At 36.1% G+C, this 17135-nt stretch overlaps 1 protein-coding gene across 3 annotated transcripts in view; it reads left to right on the top strand.

Annotated features, from left to right (window-relative positions):
• Window positions 1-17135, top strand: part of APC (APC regulator of WNT signaling pathway) — a 98353-nt gene that overhangs the window by 58807 nt on the left and 22411 nt on the right. For all 3 annotated transcript variants that reach the window (XM_062600674.1, XM_062600671.1, XM_062600672.1), the window contains exons 5-8: window positions 2352-2460; window positions 5741-5854; window positions 9669-9752; window positions 16026-16130. In XM_062600674.1, coding sequence (XP_062456658.1) covers window positions 2352-2460; window positions 5741-5854; window positions 9669-9752; window positions 16026-16130 — 412 coding nt within the window. The remainder of the gene's footprint in view (window positions 1-2351; window positions 2461-5740; window positions 5855-9668; window positions 9753-16025; window positions 16131-17135) is intronic.

The raw sequence follows: 17135 nt of genomic DNA, 5'->3' as shown, positions 1-17135 counted from the left end.
TCACGAACTGGACACGCGCCGTGCAGTGAGGCACCTGGGGAGAGAGGGGAAGCCCCGCAGCAAGTCTGCGTGCACGGAGATGGGCAGTCGGGGCATGCCGGCCCCGTCAGAGCCTGGGCAGGAGTAACCCTTTCCCACAGGCTTTCCCTAAGCAGGATCCGTTAGCATTTTGCTCAGTGCCAACAGCAGGGCTGCAGTCCTTGCCCAGGGGAATTCCTGCCCAGACCTATCCTTGTGACTGAGGGGTTGCAGTTATCCTGCAATCCTGCTACAGTTACCTGCAATGCTAGGGTAATTGTTACTTCCCCCACCCCCCCACTAATTTTAAGTGTAAGCCCGTCTAGTGTAAATGTTGACCAAATAAATGGATTAATGTTTGGTCTTGACGTTCTTTGTCTTCAACAGTTCTGTTTCAACCTAACTTTTGAGTCAAATCTGGAAAGTTACGTTATTCTGATCACTCTTAAAAACGTTCAGCACTCTTAAATGGGGATAGTTTTTCAGTTTCTTGTATCTGAAGTAAGGAGGAAGAACCCAACAACTGAGTGGTTAGTATAGCAGTATGGTTTTCCCTCACCTCTTTCAAAGGTAATATAACTGTCATTAAGGTTATAATTCCTTTCTTTCAGGGCAACACTGGTTATTTCTTTATACATCCGAACTCTTACAAGTCCTATTTCTTTTACTTTCCGAGATGTATGGGATCTTGTCAGTATCATTCTCAATTCAGCCCATGTGTAAATGAAGAAAAATATAAGCTATTAGCTTAGCATATAAGCTATTAGCTTAGCATTTAGTAACATAAACTAGATGCTGTAAATTTTTCATTTTCCACTTTAAGCACTATTCGAGTCACCTGCTTTGAGTATGAAATATTAACCTTGAGTCATAAAGGTAATTCATTGAAACATTTTTAAAGAGAGACCTAAGTCAAGCAGATACTCAAAACATGTCTATTGTTTTGCCTGAAGTTCACTCATTTGGAAGCTTGATTATCTTCTTACCAAATCGTGATTGAGATACATTAACAAAGTTGTCAGAGAGGATTTGGGGGTTTTTTTGTATGCTCTGTTCTTGTTACTTAACAAAATACTTACGGTAATTATCCATAATGAGCGTATGTTGGAAAGATTCGTAAGCCTCTTGTCAGGAAGATCACAACCTCAGTTTAGAAAGAAAAGGATGCAGAAGTTAAGAGATGGGAAATAATACTGGGCAAACTTATGTGCAGCTTTCTGTGTTATGGCTGAGTATTTGAGTTCAGTCTTAAGCATTATCAGTCCATTTTTTAATGAATACTATGCTTATTTAATTTTTTTAATAAAGTACCCCAACTTTATATTGTCTGTAAGCTAATATGATCTTACCATTTCCTCTGATATTAATAAGCAATATCAAAGTGTCAGAAGGGAGCAGAGTGCTTGCAGAAGGCACTTAGAAGAAACTAAAAAACTTTTATGTAAAAATGTCTTGTCTGTATACCTGTACTAGCATGATTTTGGCCATAATATTTTTAAAAGTATTGTAAAAAGAGAAGTGTAATAACAGTAAATAGTATTAATTATATTGATAAATTTTACAACTGTATGAATGTAGCTTGTAAAGGATCGATGAAGTATGTAAAACTGTTTTAATAGATATGTTCTCAAAGTTTGCATATAAATGTATTCAACTCTTTACATTGATGTTCTGATACCTTTAGCACAAACTACCCGGATCTGCAATATGCTTGTGTTACGTACTTAAAATGTGTTAAACAGCTGTAAATGTCCTGACAATAACATGTGATGCGAACTACTTTTTTAAAATATTTTTAATAGTTATGCAAATAGCTTGTTTGCTTTATGCATTGTTTTGGCATGGGTGACAGAGTTAGTGAGAAGGCACTGCAGAGACAGCAAAATAACTGAATTTAGTAATGGCATTCTGAGATGTATTTACCGCAATATCCAAGCCTTTTCCTAAGTAGCAGTTGTACTTTGCTACGTTATACAAAACATGTTGTCATAAAGAAGCAGAGTGCAAGTTAGCACAGGACTAGTACCTGTAGTGAGTCTTCACAGAATACCTCACAGCTGCAGATTTCCAGGTGGTTTTGTAATGAAAGATAACTGTTACCTCTTTTACGAATGTGGAGCTGATGTATGAGAAGTTACGCTGACTTACGTAGCCCAGTGTAGTGGATAGTTTGTTTAGTTAGGGCCAGGGGACAGAACCCCTGCTGAAACTTCTCGTTTACTGTCCCCTTCAACAAAACTCGTTTCTTATATCACCTTTTGTATTGGGATCAATGGTTTTTGCTGGTAATGAAGACTTACTAGTGAGACATTTCCTATTTCTGTTTTTAATAGATCTCTGTTGCTTGCGGAGCTTGAGAAGGAAGAGAAAGAAAAGGACTGGTATTATGCTCAGCTTCAGAACCTTACTAAAAGGATTGACAGTCTCCCCCTTACTGAAAACGTAAGCAACATCGGCATGCTTGCATGCTTATTTATGTGTCTGGCATGATGAGCTCTGTTTAGTTGCCATGTATATTTTACGAATTTGGGGATGTTCTCTACTATCGTTTTGGTATAAAACTTTTTTTTTTAATAAAGTTTACTCATGCAAAGTAATGTGTTCTTTTCTCTCTAGTTCCCTGCTTTTCAGATACTACTTTACAAGCTTAAATTTGTATGCCTCACTACGAATATCAGCGCTAGACAGGAGCAATTGAAAAGTTATAACAAATGAATTACTTGTCAATAGGTTTCTTCTTTAACTCCATCCCCCAAAGCCCTTTTTTCTATCAGCTCTATTATGTCTTTTAGTTTTGTGAGCAATATTAGCCTAAGAGACAATTTACACAGGAGCTCTTAATGCAGAACAGTGAGTAGTATGGTGCTATAGTCTATGCAGATTCTAATGACTCTCCAAGCTTCTACTTTGGCATCTTGAAACTAATTACAGTCGTCAGCATTATCTGGGATAATGAAGAGCTCTGATATCCCGAATTATATAGGCTTTCATGCTGTCAGACCTCAGCAAGTTGCATGTATTTGCAGTGCATTCCTTGGTACATACAGTTCTGTGAGGGTTGGTTGCACACCCTTATAGAGGCATATCTGGACAGGAACTAGATTAGCTATATTTATGCAGTACTGCCAGAGCTAGTCAGCCTCCTGGAAATGAAAATATAATATGGAAACACTTCAATGACTGGAGTAAAACAGCTGGAATTCAGCAAATCTAATACTAAATCACAGCCAAGTTGATCAGAAAATCAGGGGAAGGGAGGGAAGACTGAAGTGGACCTTGAGGAAATGCGGTCTATTCCCAAAGGCAGTCAGCTGTATTTGTGTCACTCTTAAATGTACTGTAGGTTTTAAGACGAAGTCTCTCCAGCTTCACAGGTAATCAGCTAGCTTAGCTCTTATTATTAGAATGTTTTACTTACTATATATGCTAAATCTCTTTTGTGGCAATTTATGTCCATTACTACTTATTCCATCCACAATGGATCTCTTCCTTTTAGTAGCATTTTATATATTTATAGACTATTATAGCTCTTGCTGACTCTATGATTTGGCCTCAGTGAGCTCTTCTGGGAGAAGTTGTTGTTGGAAACTTGTTATTTGCAAACAGTAGTTGTCCGGAAACAGTGAAGAGCTGGCTTCGAGAAATAAAGAAAAGATAATCAGCTATAATTGAATTTTCTAAGAATAACTAAGCTTTTTATCCTCTTCATAATTTCCTCATGGTCTTAAATTTCTGTCTCGCAGTTCAGCTAATGCTTTTGTCTCGTGCTTTGAAATGTACAGTCTTCTAATTTCTGTTCATTATGGCAGAGCCATAATACAGTTGACTCTAGGGTCATGCATCATCTTTACCTTTCTTTTCATGTGTCTGTAGCTGCAGGCTTCCTTCTGCCCTTCTTCTAAGATCCTTACCCCAGATAGAAAGGAGTTATAAATTTTGTCTTTGTAAAACTTCTGCATATTGCTGGTGGTTCAGATGACTAGTGTACATGGGCTTTGGGTTTTTTTTTTTCCTTTTTTCCATACCAGGAGAAGTTCTAGACAAAGAAGAAAAGGTAATTTCTGTCTTTTGTCAGTGACCATGAATAACATAGTCCCATGGTTATGCCAAAAGTTCTGCTGTGTACCTGCTGCTAATACTGCTGTATAGTATTATTTTAAACCTGGCAGTGCAATTTGCTTGGTGCTTTCTAAAACTTTTTCTTGAAAAATTTATTAACTTAATCTTACTATACTTACGTATAGTTATTCCTAATAGTGAAGAAAGAATACGCCTTCTAGTTTTGATTTTCACGCATTGATTTTGGTTTGTGTTGTCTTTAATTATTAGTACCTTTTTGCTGGAGAGCAGACTAGAGACAAATCTTTGTAATTTAAGTATAGCTACAGTGTTTGCTTGTTACCTCCCATTTTCTTCCAGAAAGGCAGTTCTCACTGATCTTTAAATGATTCATCTTCTGATCTTCTATGGCATTCGTTTTATTTTACTTGCCTGTCCCATTTAGCTACATATTCGAAACCACTGACTTGATCAGAAAATGAATAGATACATTCATAACATATTCATCTGGTAAGAACAGTTAGAGCGGAAGGTAATCATGCATATCAAAAGATGATATTAACTAATGCTCTTTTTGAGAAAACATGTTTACTGAACCTAGTACTGTTTTCCAAGTGTTTGAATAAACTACTTGTATACATATGAGTAGTAGTTAATCTTTCAGCTTAGAAAATTGTTGTCTTTAGCCTAGAAAAAGAGAAGATGTAGGAGAATCTAATGACAGTCTTCCAATACTGAAAAGGTAGCTATAGAGAAGGTAGAGGTACTCTGTTCGCATGGTGACAGGACAAGAGGGCAGCAGTTGTTCCAGGGGGAATTCTGTCTGAATATAACCAAAAAAAAATTCTTTGCCATGAGGACAATTTGAACATTGGGATACATTACCTAGATAAGTGTTGGAATCTGCCATGCTAGAAATATTCAAAACTTAGCTTGAAAAGGCTCTGGATAACCTGATCTAAAAATCAGCTTTCAACAGCAGGTGGGACCAAGCGATGTCCAGGAGTCAATGCCAGCCTAGACTTTTCTATGCTTCTGTGATCTTTTAAAATGGAGAGGGAGGCAGTTGCATTTTTTGCTATTTTTAGTTTTCTCCATTGATTGCAAAGACCTATTTTTTAAAATCTACATTAATATTATAAACTAGCTTTACATTAATATTATAAACTAGCTTTGCTGGTGCATTCAAAAGTATATTGGCTGGAGTACCTTTCCTTGTAGGTTATGAATTGAACAGCTATGCTTTTTTTTTAAATAGAATAGTTAATAGGATTGATAACAGTAATATGAACACCATCACTAGGTGCAGTAGTTTGACACCTATAAATGTTTTTGCCCATACTGACTGAGATGGAAAATACAACAATTTTTGTTGATGTGCTGGCATACATTAGCATCCAAACACATCATAACAATCCATGCTTGTTATGATACCACGTCAATGTTTGTATGTTGTATTTAGTCATTTGCAAGACTTGATGGTAGCCTTTGGGTTGAAAAATACTGTGTTCTTATTTTTAAGAATGTAGTCATAATTTGAAGGTGTTTTGTTTTGTTTATGAAGTTTCATGGGGAAAAGCAATTATTCTGCTTCTGTTCAGAGAAATGCATAGTTTGCATCAACTTGGTTTTCTAAAATGCTTTCTCTGCACTTCAATTTCAGTTCTCCTTGCAAACAGATATGACAAGAAGGCAGTTAGAGTATGAGGCAAGGCAAATCAGAGCTGCAATGGAAGAACAACTAGGTACCTGTCAGGACATGGAGAAGCGAGCACAGGTATAGTTTTTTTCATTATTAAAAGGAATGGAAAAGGTTTTCCAGTGATAACATTAAATTATTCATGTATCTTTAAACTGTGTGCAAACACAGTGATACCTTAGAGCATTTAGTTAGCCTTTTAAATCCCCCCAAAAAACCCTCTGGAATCGAAACATAGAATAACTACTCAAAGCACCTTTCTCTTCCTGTTTAAAAGAAGACTTGTGAGGAGTTGGGAGAGGTAAAAAATTTGATCGTTATTTGACTGTAATTTGATACAATTTTAGCTTCAAACATGTATTCACAACTGCTTTATTTTTGTAATGCTGGGTTTTTTTTATCTTTGTACTTTTAAGTTTACAATAAAATTCAGTTAGTATTAAGTTTCTTTAGCCAGAAAGTACGTGATAAGGAATAATCTTTGAAAATAAGGTGTACCAGCAAAATGATATTCACATCCATACTTGTAAACTGTTTGCTCTAAACAAGGGTTATTTTGCATTCACGGTGAGTATATGTATAGTTCTGCGTGCAAATCGTATCACAAACATTTGGAGGTATAACTCAGAATGTAATTGTGTGGAACTCAGTAAATGAAATTATCAGTTGCTGGCTGTTTTTAAAAATATTCCCCCACAGTAGCAGAGTGACAATCTGAATTATTTATTACCAGCTATTTCCATAGAGGTTAAGTAACCAGCTTGGTAAAATAACCTCCTTCTTTGTAGAGTGTTACAAAAATTAGTCATTTGAGTACAAATAGTCTCTTTAGGCTTTATTTTTTTCCACTGAAATTACCTCAAGACAAAATTTTGCTACATATGTAATATCTCTAATTAATTTTGTTTGTAATTAAAACTTAAAGCAGCTTTAATGCTGAATAATATAGTGGATATTTTTGAGAAAATTCTGAAAAATGGTTAGTCCATGGTTACTTTTTTTTTTTTTTTTTCAAGCAAAATATATTCATTCTATCAGGTATGTACATAAAGGCTGTGTAAGGGTCTATCTGTATGGAAGCACTTGGATCCAAGTTCACTCTTTCCTGTTTTAAGCTGCCAGGGTGGTAACTGGCTCTGATCAAGACACTGTGTGACTGTGTTACCGAGGTCTATCAGCTGCCTGGCACCAAAGCAGCTGTGCGTCTTGTGTGCAGCCTGTTCCACACGAGGGCAGAACAGAGCTGGGACTGTCTGTGTATGCCTGGTTCACCCTGTTGTAAAGGAAAGTACTACTGAAGCGGCCCTAGAACTTCTGAGCAAGTGCTTTAACAAGCCTCAGCTAGAAGGTGAAGCAAGCTAAATGGATACAGTAGGCTGCTGGCCAAATTTTAAGTGCGTTCAAGCAGGAGAAAAAATTAAATCTCTCTAAGAAGCAATTTGACTGTAGTTGTATCACTATGAAAGTGTCTCTAAAGTAGCTACTTCCCTACATTTTAATTTTGGGGTGGGGGAGATGGAACCCATAGGCATACATTAATTCAGAAAACCATAATCTTCCATCCTGTTGGTAGTTATCACAGTTGTTTTATTCCCAATGCATATGTATAGCACCTATATATAATCCTAATAGACACTGCAATTTCCATAAGGCTATAAAATGGGAAGAGGAAATAACTATATCCCTGTGTGCTCTTCTCTTGAATTTGGCTGATAATTCCCCCAGGTTTCACTATACCAAGGACAGGTGCTAGAACTCTGTAGAGCTTAATTGATGTGTTAATACTAAGAGCCAATTCTAGATTACTCCACTGTAGTGTTCGAATGTATAAACTGAATCATTCATATCTGGCAAATATGGTGAACTTGCTTGTTTTTTTTAGCTTTCCTTTTGCTCTGTATTTTCATTCTTCCATGACCATTTGTGATGGGGAACACAATGTAAAATGTAATTTGGAGGAAGACAATTCAGCTGCATAAAGGCTGGCATTGCAGACAACTCTATATTACGGATATATAATATCTATAATATTTATTCTGTGAGAGTGGATAACCTGCTGTTGCCCAAGAAATTCGTGCAATAGTCAGCCTGTTCTCTTTCCTGCTTGTACAGCATTTGGTACAAAATATCCTTCTGGCCAACTGAAATCCTTATGTCTTCCACAATACAAATAATGAATAGGCAGAAAGAAGGAATGGTCTGAGGTTTATATCGCTGAACTAAAATTTGGGATATGTGGATTGAATTTTTGGACCTTTTGCAGACTTCTTCATTATACTAGACAAATAATGTAATTTTTATATTTTTTGTTCTGCAAAAAATAAAATCCCCACTATTAGGTGTACATATAGGCGTACACGTACTTAGTTTCTCTTGATCCCTTTATGAAATAAATTGCTATTTACATAGAAAGAAACTCGTTTTGGTGAAAAATTAAATCAGAAGATATATGTTCTGTCAGTCATGCATTGTCTCACCAATGTGCAGTTATTCCTAGTAATATATTTTTATTCTTATACTCAAGAATTTCCTGATCCAGGAGGAAGGGAGGTGAATTATTTGTTTGCCTCATGCTGTGGTGAGGCCTCTGTGTGTGCAGTTTAAAATGTAACTGGCCTTTTTTCTGATATTTTGCTTTACAAATTCAAGTCTAGTTTACAGGTTACTGTTTGTAATTCTGCATCTTCACTATGTGTTGATCTTTAGGATGCTTTTCCCGCAGCTTATTATTCTGCATGTTTCAAGAACTACTTCTGTTTGAAGATCATATTTTCTTCCGTATTTCTAAAATCTCTAGATTTTAGAATCTCTGGATTCCATTGTGTTTCTATTCCAAGTGTAAGCTTAGGCATTTGCAGCTTTTTTAAAGTTCAATTTATTTCCACTTTCAGTTAATAAAAGTGTTAAATAAGGCTAGTCATAATGCTAATCCTTACAGTGTCCATTAGATGCACAAAGCCTTTCCTTTTTTAGTGTAGCACTGTAACTGTTATTCAGGTAAAATGATTGGGATCTTTTTTGTTTGTTTTAACTCTGCATCCATTTTTAACCTACTTGTTATACAAGAAAATTTCATTTAATCAGTTCTGTGTTCAGTTTGTATCTTGCTATATTATTGGGCTATTTATTTTCTGCCTAGTTTTAAAGTCAAGTAATGCCAGTTTATCATCAAGCTGATACAGGGATGTATCACTGTATTTGCTTGTTGTTTCACATCCACCATAATGCATCCTGTGTGTGGTATAATTTACATGGAGTACATGTATCCTCCTGTTTTTTCAGTGTTCCATTTACTAAACGCAGAATGATTGCAGTGGGAAGTGAGTAGCAATATGTCTATGAAAGACTCAAATTAATTCAGAGATATCTATGAAATACCACACAAGCCAAAAAAGTAGTATGTCCTTTTCTTCTTATTAACGCTCTAAATTCTTTGAAATTTTTAAGGATGGAAAATATTCAGATAATCAGCAGTTTATACATTCAAAGCACTCAGCAAATATAAATCTCTCTCAAATCTGGATAAAGCAAGTAGAATTCTAACACTGAGGTGAAAGTGAAATAATTTGTTAAAAATCTGCACAGAACGTCAATTTCAGAAACAAAAAAATTGTGCGAATTTACTGAGTGTTTTTCTATATCTGAGCTTGTACTGTGCGACAATCTAATCTTCTATCCAAATTAGTGTCAATTGTATTAAAAACCCAACTACCCATTCTATTTTGAAAACATTTACCATCATGTCTGTGTTTTATTGCCATTCGTGTAATTATCACATGAATGAAGTAGTACTGTTTTGTAGCTAGCTGTATTTGCAGTGAACTCTTCATATTTGTCATTCTATACTGTAACTATAAGGAGTTTTTAAATTATGAAAACACATTCATTTCAGGTGAGAGTGGCAAGGATTCAGCAGATAGAGAAGGACATCCTTCGTATACGTCAGCTCCTGCAGTCACAAGCAGCTGAAGCAGAGGTTAGTGAGCAATTACTTGCCTTCTTTTGACAAGGGCATATATCTTTTTAAAAGAAAACAAAAAAGGCTACTTAAATGAGTAAACCTGTGAACAGCCTTACTTGCATCAGTAAATGATGACAGTGTTCATAATTAGTCAGTGTACTTAGGTAAGCTGTTAACTATCTTGGAAATAAAATTTGGCAGTATGTTACTCAGTTACCGATGAACTGAGGGTGGGATACTTTGACCATTATCTATGCTACTGTTGTATTTTCATCTATATTAATGTATCAGTAATTTCAATAAAAAGGCTGAGTCTTGGTTTAAGCAAGTAATTATATAAATTAGTAATACTTTTTTTTTCTAAGTATGAATCTGATAAGCATAATTTCTTATCTTTCATGATTTGCTACTGTGAAAGTTCAGGACAACTTTTAAATTATTAAGGTGATACAGATTTTCCCACTGTAAAAAATAAATGATTTCATAGTTCCAGATTTGGGGGGTAGGGGAATTTGATATTACCAGGAAAGCTGTCTATAATTAAAGCTGTCTAGTGTTTTGACACTTCAGCCAATCCAAGTGCAATTTTGTTTGGTTTATGCTATAGATTGCTGCTGTTAAAAGTCACTAAACATTTTAGAGAATGCAGTTATCATAAAAATTGATAGTATTTTCTCTCTAGCCTCTTTCCATCTTCCTTCAGCTTAGTTCCTAACTTTTTCATTTAGTTCTGTCAGCATACTGTGGTAAAAGAGGGATTGGATTTGCGGAGGAAGTGACTTTTGCTTTCATAGTAATAAGTTTCCCAGTTTGGCTTATGTAAGTCTCCTAGAATCTGACTAGCAGACTTGCACAGCTGCATTAAGCATTTAAGCAACTGAATTAAATGACAATAGCACTGTGCTTTCAGTCTCCTAATCAGACTTTTATGTTGTATGTATAGAAATTGTCACAGAGGAAAATAGCAGCCACATGGAAGGTGCAATCTGGCAGATGTCAGGAAGAGCCAATTAGAAGTTTTAATCTCTAGTTTTGTTATGAAATTAAGCTTCATAACTCTTATTTTGAGCAAAATTACATATCTTCTCTTCCTTTCACAAGTTACCATAATTGAGCAGATGCAATAGGTCACATCTATTTAGAGCTTCTTTTCAAAGTAGCAAGTTCCTCTATTAACCATAAACCTTTTTTGAAGTAATATACTTGGTTGTGTAATCTGTAGTCTGGAGGCAACTTTGTTCTTCAGCCAGAAAAAGAAATTAGGATTCTTAGTCTCCAGGACTCATCAGCTATCTAATGCAGGCTTTGTCAGCGGTTTACAAAAGGTTTTAACATCCTCTTTACTCAGCTCTTTACTGAGCTGTCTGTGTCCATATCTCACATAATAGGCTCTTCTAGTTACCAAATATTCTTTTAGTGCAAGTATATCTGATTAGTGCATTGAATGTAAAAGTACTTGGTATAGACCTCACTAATGAGCGTTGTGGGCTGGTAAGGTTCCCTATGAGGGTATTTCTGTTTTCCCAGAGGACATGCAACATACTAATTTTTAAATAAAGCAAAAAATGTTAAAAATAATAGAATTTAGTACTGAAAAATCAGAAGTATAAAGCAGTGTGGCTTCCGTTTGTGTAAATATGGTGTACTTAATTACACTTAAGCTTTACTACATAGTATGTAGGACTTTGCTAACTTTAGGGTGTAGAGCAAAAGGTGAACAAGACAATGATAAGAAAGAGAGGATACTCTTGTAAGTCTTTGAGGCGCTCAGAACTATAGCCCAGGAAAGTAAAGTAGTTATCCATGTTCTGCCATAGGCTTTCATTGAATCATACTACTACAGCATAATTTTATTTTCATGTATTTTTACAAGAGTTTTGTTTGCATGATGTTCATAATTTTTTCTAAAATTGATGATACTCTTATCATGTGAGAGGGGTGCCCATCATTCCTTTTTATTTCAGGATGGGGATGCATTTCATTTTCACTTCTTATATTTTCTCAATTGCTATCAAAATTGATAGCACTGTTCAGTAATGAGAGGGGGAAGCACAAAATTTACCATTCTGATATACAGGTTTTCTCTGCATAAAATGTCTAGCTTGCTACTGGACAGATATAGTTATTATCATTTTAAAAATAATTTGAAGGTATTTTCAAAAAATGTTTTATGAAAGCTATCAAAATGTTTCTGAAGAAAGAATGCACAGTTTAGTGATCTGATTCATAGTTATTTACTGTAAGTTTTGAGGAGAAGTTGGGCTTGAAATTAGTGGGGTCACAGTTAAGGAAAAGGAAATCAACTCTGACCCATAGTAGTTGCTATGGTTGTTGTCTAGTAGTAGGTATAGGTGTTGTATTATGCTGTTTTACCTCCTAACAAAGTGCTTCAATGTAGAAGGAGGTCACAGCTGACTAAAATGACACTGGGAACTTTTGGGGGCATCGGCAGGGTGAAAGCAGTACGCTACCACGATACCTGGCAGCTGTCGGCCGCCTGACAGCCTCCCCGTAGCGGCGGTTGGGTGTGCAACAAACACCCCCTCGTTCCTGTCCGCTCCCTTGAGCCAGCGGCGTGGGTGCAGTTCGGCAAGCAGCGTCTTTGGCAGCGAAGAGTAAATATTACACGTTGTGAGACTCGTCCGTTGGCAGGTTTCAGAAAAGGGCCGGGGATGTGGTTTGAAGGGCAGCCTGGTTGGGACCTGTATGCAAGCACCCGAAAGCTGTAGAGTAGTGCTGAAACAGGAAGAAAAAGTTGATTAGCAGGCTGAGGAAGTACCCTGTCTTAGGTAGAGGTCAGTTTATTGGCAGAGAGCTAATACAAGATGCCATACTCTTTATTTAAAGAGAAGAATTTTACTAATATTCGGAATTAATTAATTATGTGTGATACTGTGCAAGATGTATGAACTTAGTCTGAGCAGCCTTAAATACTTGACTACTCTGTCACATGTGCTTTCTCTTCTGCACGGAGATTGCCTGGTGGCAAGAAAAAACATAGGAGCAGTCAAATTTGAAAGTCTGTATAACTGAAAAATATAAACCTGAGGCATTTACTATATTCTTATACTGTGCCCTGATATAGTGATACCGAACTTGAATGTGCTCTTTATGTCTATAAAGAATTAATAACAGCAGTAATAAATTCCGTAGCTTGTCTACTGTTTTCCTTGTTCCCTGTAGTGATGCCAGTTGTTAGAGAATGTAAAGGCAATGTATGTTGCAGTATATGACTGAATATAATACTATACCCACCCCCCCCAAAAAATAAAAGTTTGACAGATAAAGCAGCAGATAAAATTTTTGCTTGCCTTTTAGCACATTCTTGATGTTTGGCAAAGTTACTAGTGCCTGTAAATTAGAAAATTGAGGTAATTTGCCTGCAAGTGATGTTACCTTCCAATTTCTTGAGGGCTTCTATTATATATTTTGTGAGATTTTCAGGTTTGGAATCCACTTTAGAGTTAGACCCTTAAAAATTTGAATGTTGGCTCTCAGGTACAAATCTGAAATTGTTTTTAGAAGTAAAAAAACAGACAAAAATATTCTTTGCAAGTATTTTGTATAGTGTTTTTAATTTGTTATAGTGGTACAGCCCCTTCTTTCTTAATATCTGTAATTTGAAATGCACGAAGTGTTCCATTAAACTGGTGCTGTAAATAAAAGATGAAGATTTTATTTGGTGCAGAGGTTATGCTCAGCAATCTCTATTTTTATAATGCATTGTGATGGCTAGGAGTTTCATTAAGGATTTAACTCACTAGATTTTTTTTTCCTTTATGATTAAATTGTAATAAAATATTTTCAATCTTATGGTTTCTTTGCTTCGTTAGTTGCATTGTTCTTGGTTTTACATTCTTACATGTACTTATATGTATTTTGGTTTTGGATCTGCTATGCAGTTACGGTAAGATAAACCTTTTTTTGGTATCTAGAAAATAATAATGTATATGTATTTGTTTTTAATATGCAGAAATTAAAGTGATAGATGAGTACTGTGAAAGAATAGTGTCTTATGCCTAGAGAAGTCATTATTCCTAATAAATACACAAAGGACTTCTTTAGCGACTCATTTTTTCAAAGCATTCAGTAAAATTATGTGTAATAGATTATCTTAGCAACAAGGATCAAGGCCTACTAGTCTTGCAAACGTCTCAAATTACCCAGATATTTGTCTTTTTCTACTAATAAATGCAGAGAAAATAATAATTGACAAGTAGTAGCTACTGTTCACTTTAGAAGCATTTAGAGTATAGTGAGAAGATAGAGGGAGCCTCTCTATCTTCCTGTAATAAGAACTTGCAGTCTTTCACCATTTTGCTACAAAGGGAACTCAGTAATGTCAAAACTTAAAGTTCCTTTAGTAGTGTGGTGCCAGAATTCAGAAATGGCAGAGGCCTCTAAACCCCACTAGTGCCTCCTGAGAGTGAACACTCCTGTCGTTGAAATGAACAACACAGAGCAGGTTCCTTCAGAAAGGAGAAAGAAAGGGAAATAGTATTAAGACTTGCAGTATTTCAGTTTTACCAAGCCCTTGCAGATTCCCTGCCTGCATCTGGCCTGGAGCCTTCAAGGGGCAAATTCAGGAACAACAACAATAAGATCTTTCTTGGCAGAAAAGTAAACTAAAGTATAAACTGCATACGTGGCTCAGAGACTGTAAGATCAAGTGGAGGCTTTTCAGAAACCAGAGTTAATATTTCTGGTGCACTTCACAGTCTTCGTGTATTGCAAAAACGAGATTTTGTTATTCATTCATTTCATGGACAATTGAACGAGAACTCCTATAAGGCTACCTCAGACAGGGTATATGAGAAACCAGCTGCTGAAATAACAGACGTCACTCCACAATTCTTCCAAAATCATGGCCCAAAGTATGTGGTCCTGTTTGGCATAGTGGCCTGCGTGCTGATCTCTAGCTGCTGGACCACGTGTAGGCGTAATGGCAGTTGCTCTGGTTAGTTCACATGCTCTGGTTCTTTAGCTGCTGTGGTTGGTAGCTTACACCTTTCCATCCACAGGTCCTACCTTCAGTGTTAAAAGATGACGCAAAGAGGAGGCATCCCTGTTGTGGTCATACTGTCTTTCTAACCACTAACCCACAGTCTATCAGACATGAGTATTTATTTACAACAAAAAATAAGTTATACATATATTAAAATGTTTTTAATCGTACACACGTGTGTGTGTGTATGAAACAATCAGCTTCCAAAAATACCTGTGACCTGCTGGCTGTGTGTTACTGTTAACTCCTTTGGGTTGGTCTGCAGCAAGAGAACAGCTTGCATTTCTCACTTCAAACGATTCCAGTAGCTAAAGCATAAAAATCTTTGCTGTGAACGCGAAGGTTTCACGTTCAAGCCCTGCTGATGACTCCTGTGGCAGTAAAGCGTGTACGTGTTTGTACATGTTGTGAGCACACACATGCGTTTAAGCCTGAGAGTACCTGTTAAGAACTGCTTTGTAGTTCTAAATGAATTTGGGTGTTAACGTTGATTCTTTGTGGCACTGGTGTATTTGGGGAAGCCACTTCTTTTGTAAACAGCGTGTAGCAAACACAAAACTGATGTGAATGGGAAGAGAGGGACAGAGAAGACGGGGGGGGGGGTTGCTTACGAAGCTCCATTTTTGTGGAGTCTTTGATCTGACAACAGTTTTGTTTTCATGCGGTTGCACAGAAAATTGGATCTCCTTCAGGAACTGTAACGTGACTGTACCAGGTTGCTTTATCATTTGCATTCATTTTGAAAATATGATTAGGTTGATAAATAGCAGATTGTTTAAATTTTATTTGTGGCAAAGTGGTTTCTCCTGCACTGTTTGCCTTTAAAATATAGAAGGGTTCTTACTGCGTGTATATCCTTCTGCTCACCCGGAAAGTGTTTGCATTTGAACGTGAGGCTTAATTTAACTGTGCTAACCTTAGTCTCCAGTAAATGCATAGATCATGTGACATTGCAGAGGAGACAGTTGTTTGCTCCAATTCTGTTGCGTTTCTGATAGCGATGTGAGCACAGCTGGTGGAGAAGGGTGTTGCTGTGTCTCCCTGCAAATCCTTTGTCTTGCAGGGCTATAATCCTCTGAGGACGTGCTTCACTTTCATCTTGCAATTTTTCTAAGACGCTCAGTCCCAGCTGTTAATTATTGGGGCTAAGGGTTATGAAATACAAAGTACTGTTTAATGGCTTTGTGAAGATACAGCATGGATGCATTTAGAGTTTAGAGAGCTTTGAGTGGTAATGGGCACTTCATTTCTGTATGTAATTTCATAAACTCCTGTATTAACAGAGAGCGCCTCAAAGCAAGCATGATACAGGCTCACATGATACAGAGAGGCAGAATGAAGGTCAAGGAGCAGCAGAAATCAGCATGGCGACTACTGGTACTGGTCAGGTAAATCAATTATTTTGTTTATTGATATATATAATTAAGTATAATTACATGCTTGAAATGTGCAACTCTTACATTTTGGTATATACCTTATGGTGTTCTAATACCTGCTCATATTTAAAAAAGATTGATGTTTTTATTCATCTTCCTGGAAGTGAGAAATTTCTTATATTTATTAGAAAGAAATGTTTTAATAAGATGAATTGTAAACATTCCATAATGCAGGGAGCAGTTTTCTTTTGTTTAAATGAGCAATGAGCCTAATACTAAAAAGCAGACAACAAGAATAACTGCAGAAAATATATTTTATTCTAAGTGAACTGTAATATTAGGAGTGTAATTTAATTATGGGAATTTTTTCAAAATTTCACTTTAGATGTTATCACTAAAATATCAATGATTTAAAAAAGAAAACAACCAAATAGTAAGTTTATCATTAGCATTTCTGTAATACTATTTTATATAGTATTTGAAACGGTAGTATCAATGAAATAATCTCCTGGAAGTCTGCTGAAGGGTAACAAAATTGTTTTTAAATAATCTTTCATTGCTGTTCCTTTATTAATGTCATACATTACAGCAGGGTACTTCAGAAGGATGCATTAAATTCTTCTTTACTATTCCTTAAAATTAATATTTATCCAAGTTTGAGACTTCTTTTTGGGGGCTAAAAAATACTTCAGTTTATTTACCATGCAGTAATGTTCATTTCTTTCATAACCTCCCAACTGTAGCTGAGATAGTCACATTAGTAATTTGGGTTCTTAAAACTTTGCACTATAAATTTGATAGTTGAATTCATATGTAAAATACTTCTGCTACTGTAGGGAAGCAGAATTATTTAAATCCTTCTGAAAGTATCTCATGTGGGAAGATTATTAGAAAGGATATAAATTGCGGTTTGGCTTGAATGTTTTGTTTGATTAAACATAAAGCACAGTCCATAATTTTGCTTTTGAAATATATTTGATCACCATTTGGAATTAAGTTCCCTCTGTTATATCTGAG

The sequence above is a fragment of the Rhea pennata genome, chromosome Z, assembly GCF_028389875.1.
Source record: "Rhea pennata isolate bPtePen1 chromosome Z, bPtePen1.pri, whole genome shotgun sequence".
NCBI classification, from domain to species: Eukaryota; Metazoa; Chordata; class Aves; order Rheiformes; family Rheidae; genus Rhea; species Rhea pennata.
This window is presented reverse-complemented; position numbering and strand designations above follow the sequence as displayed.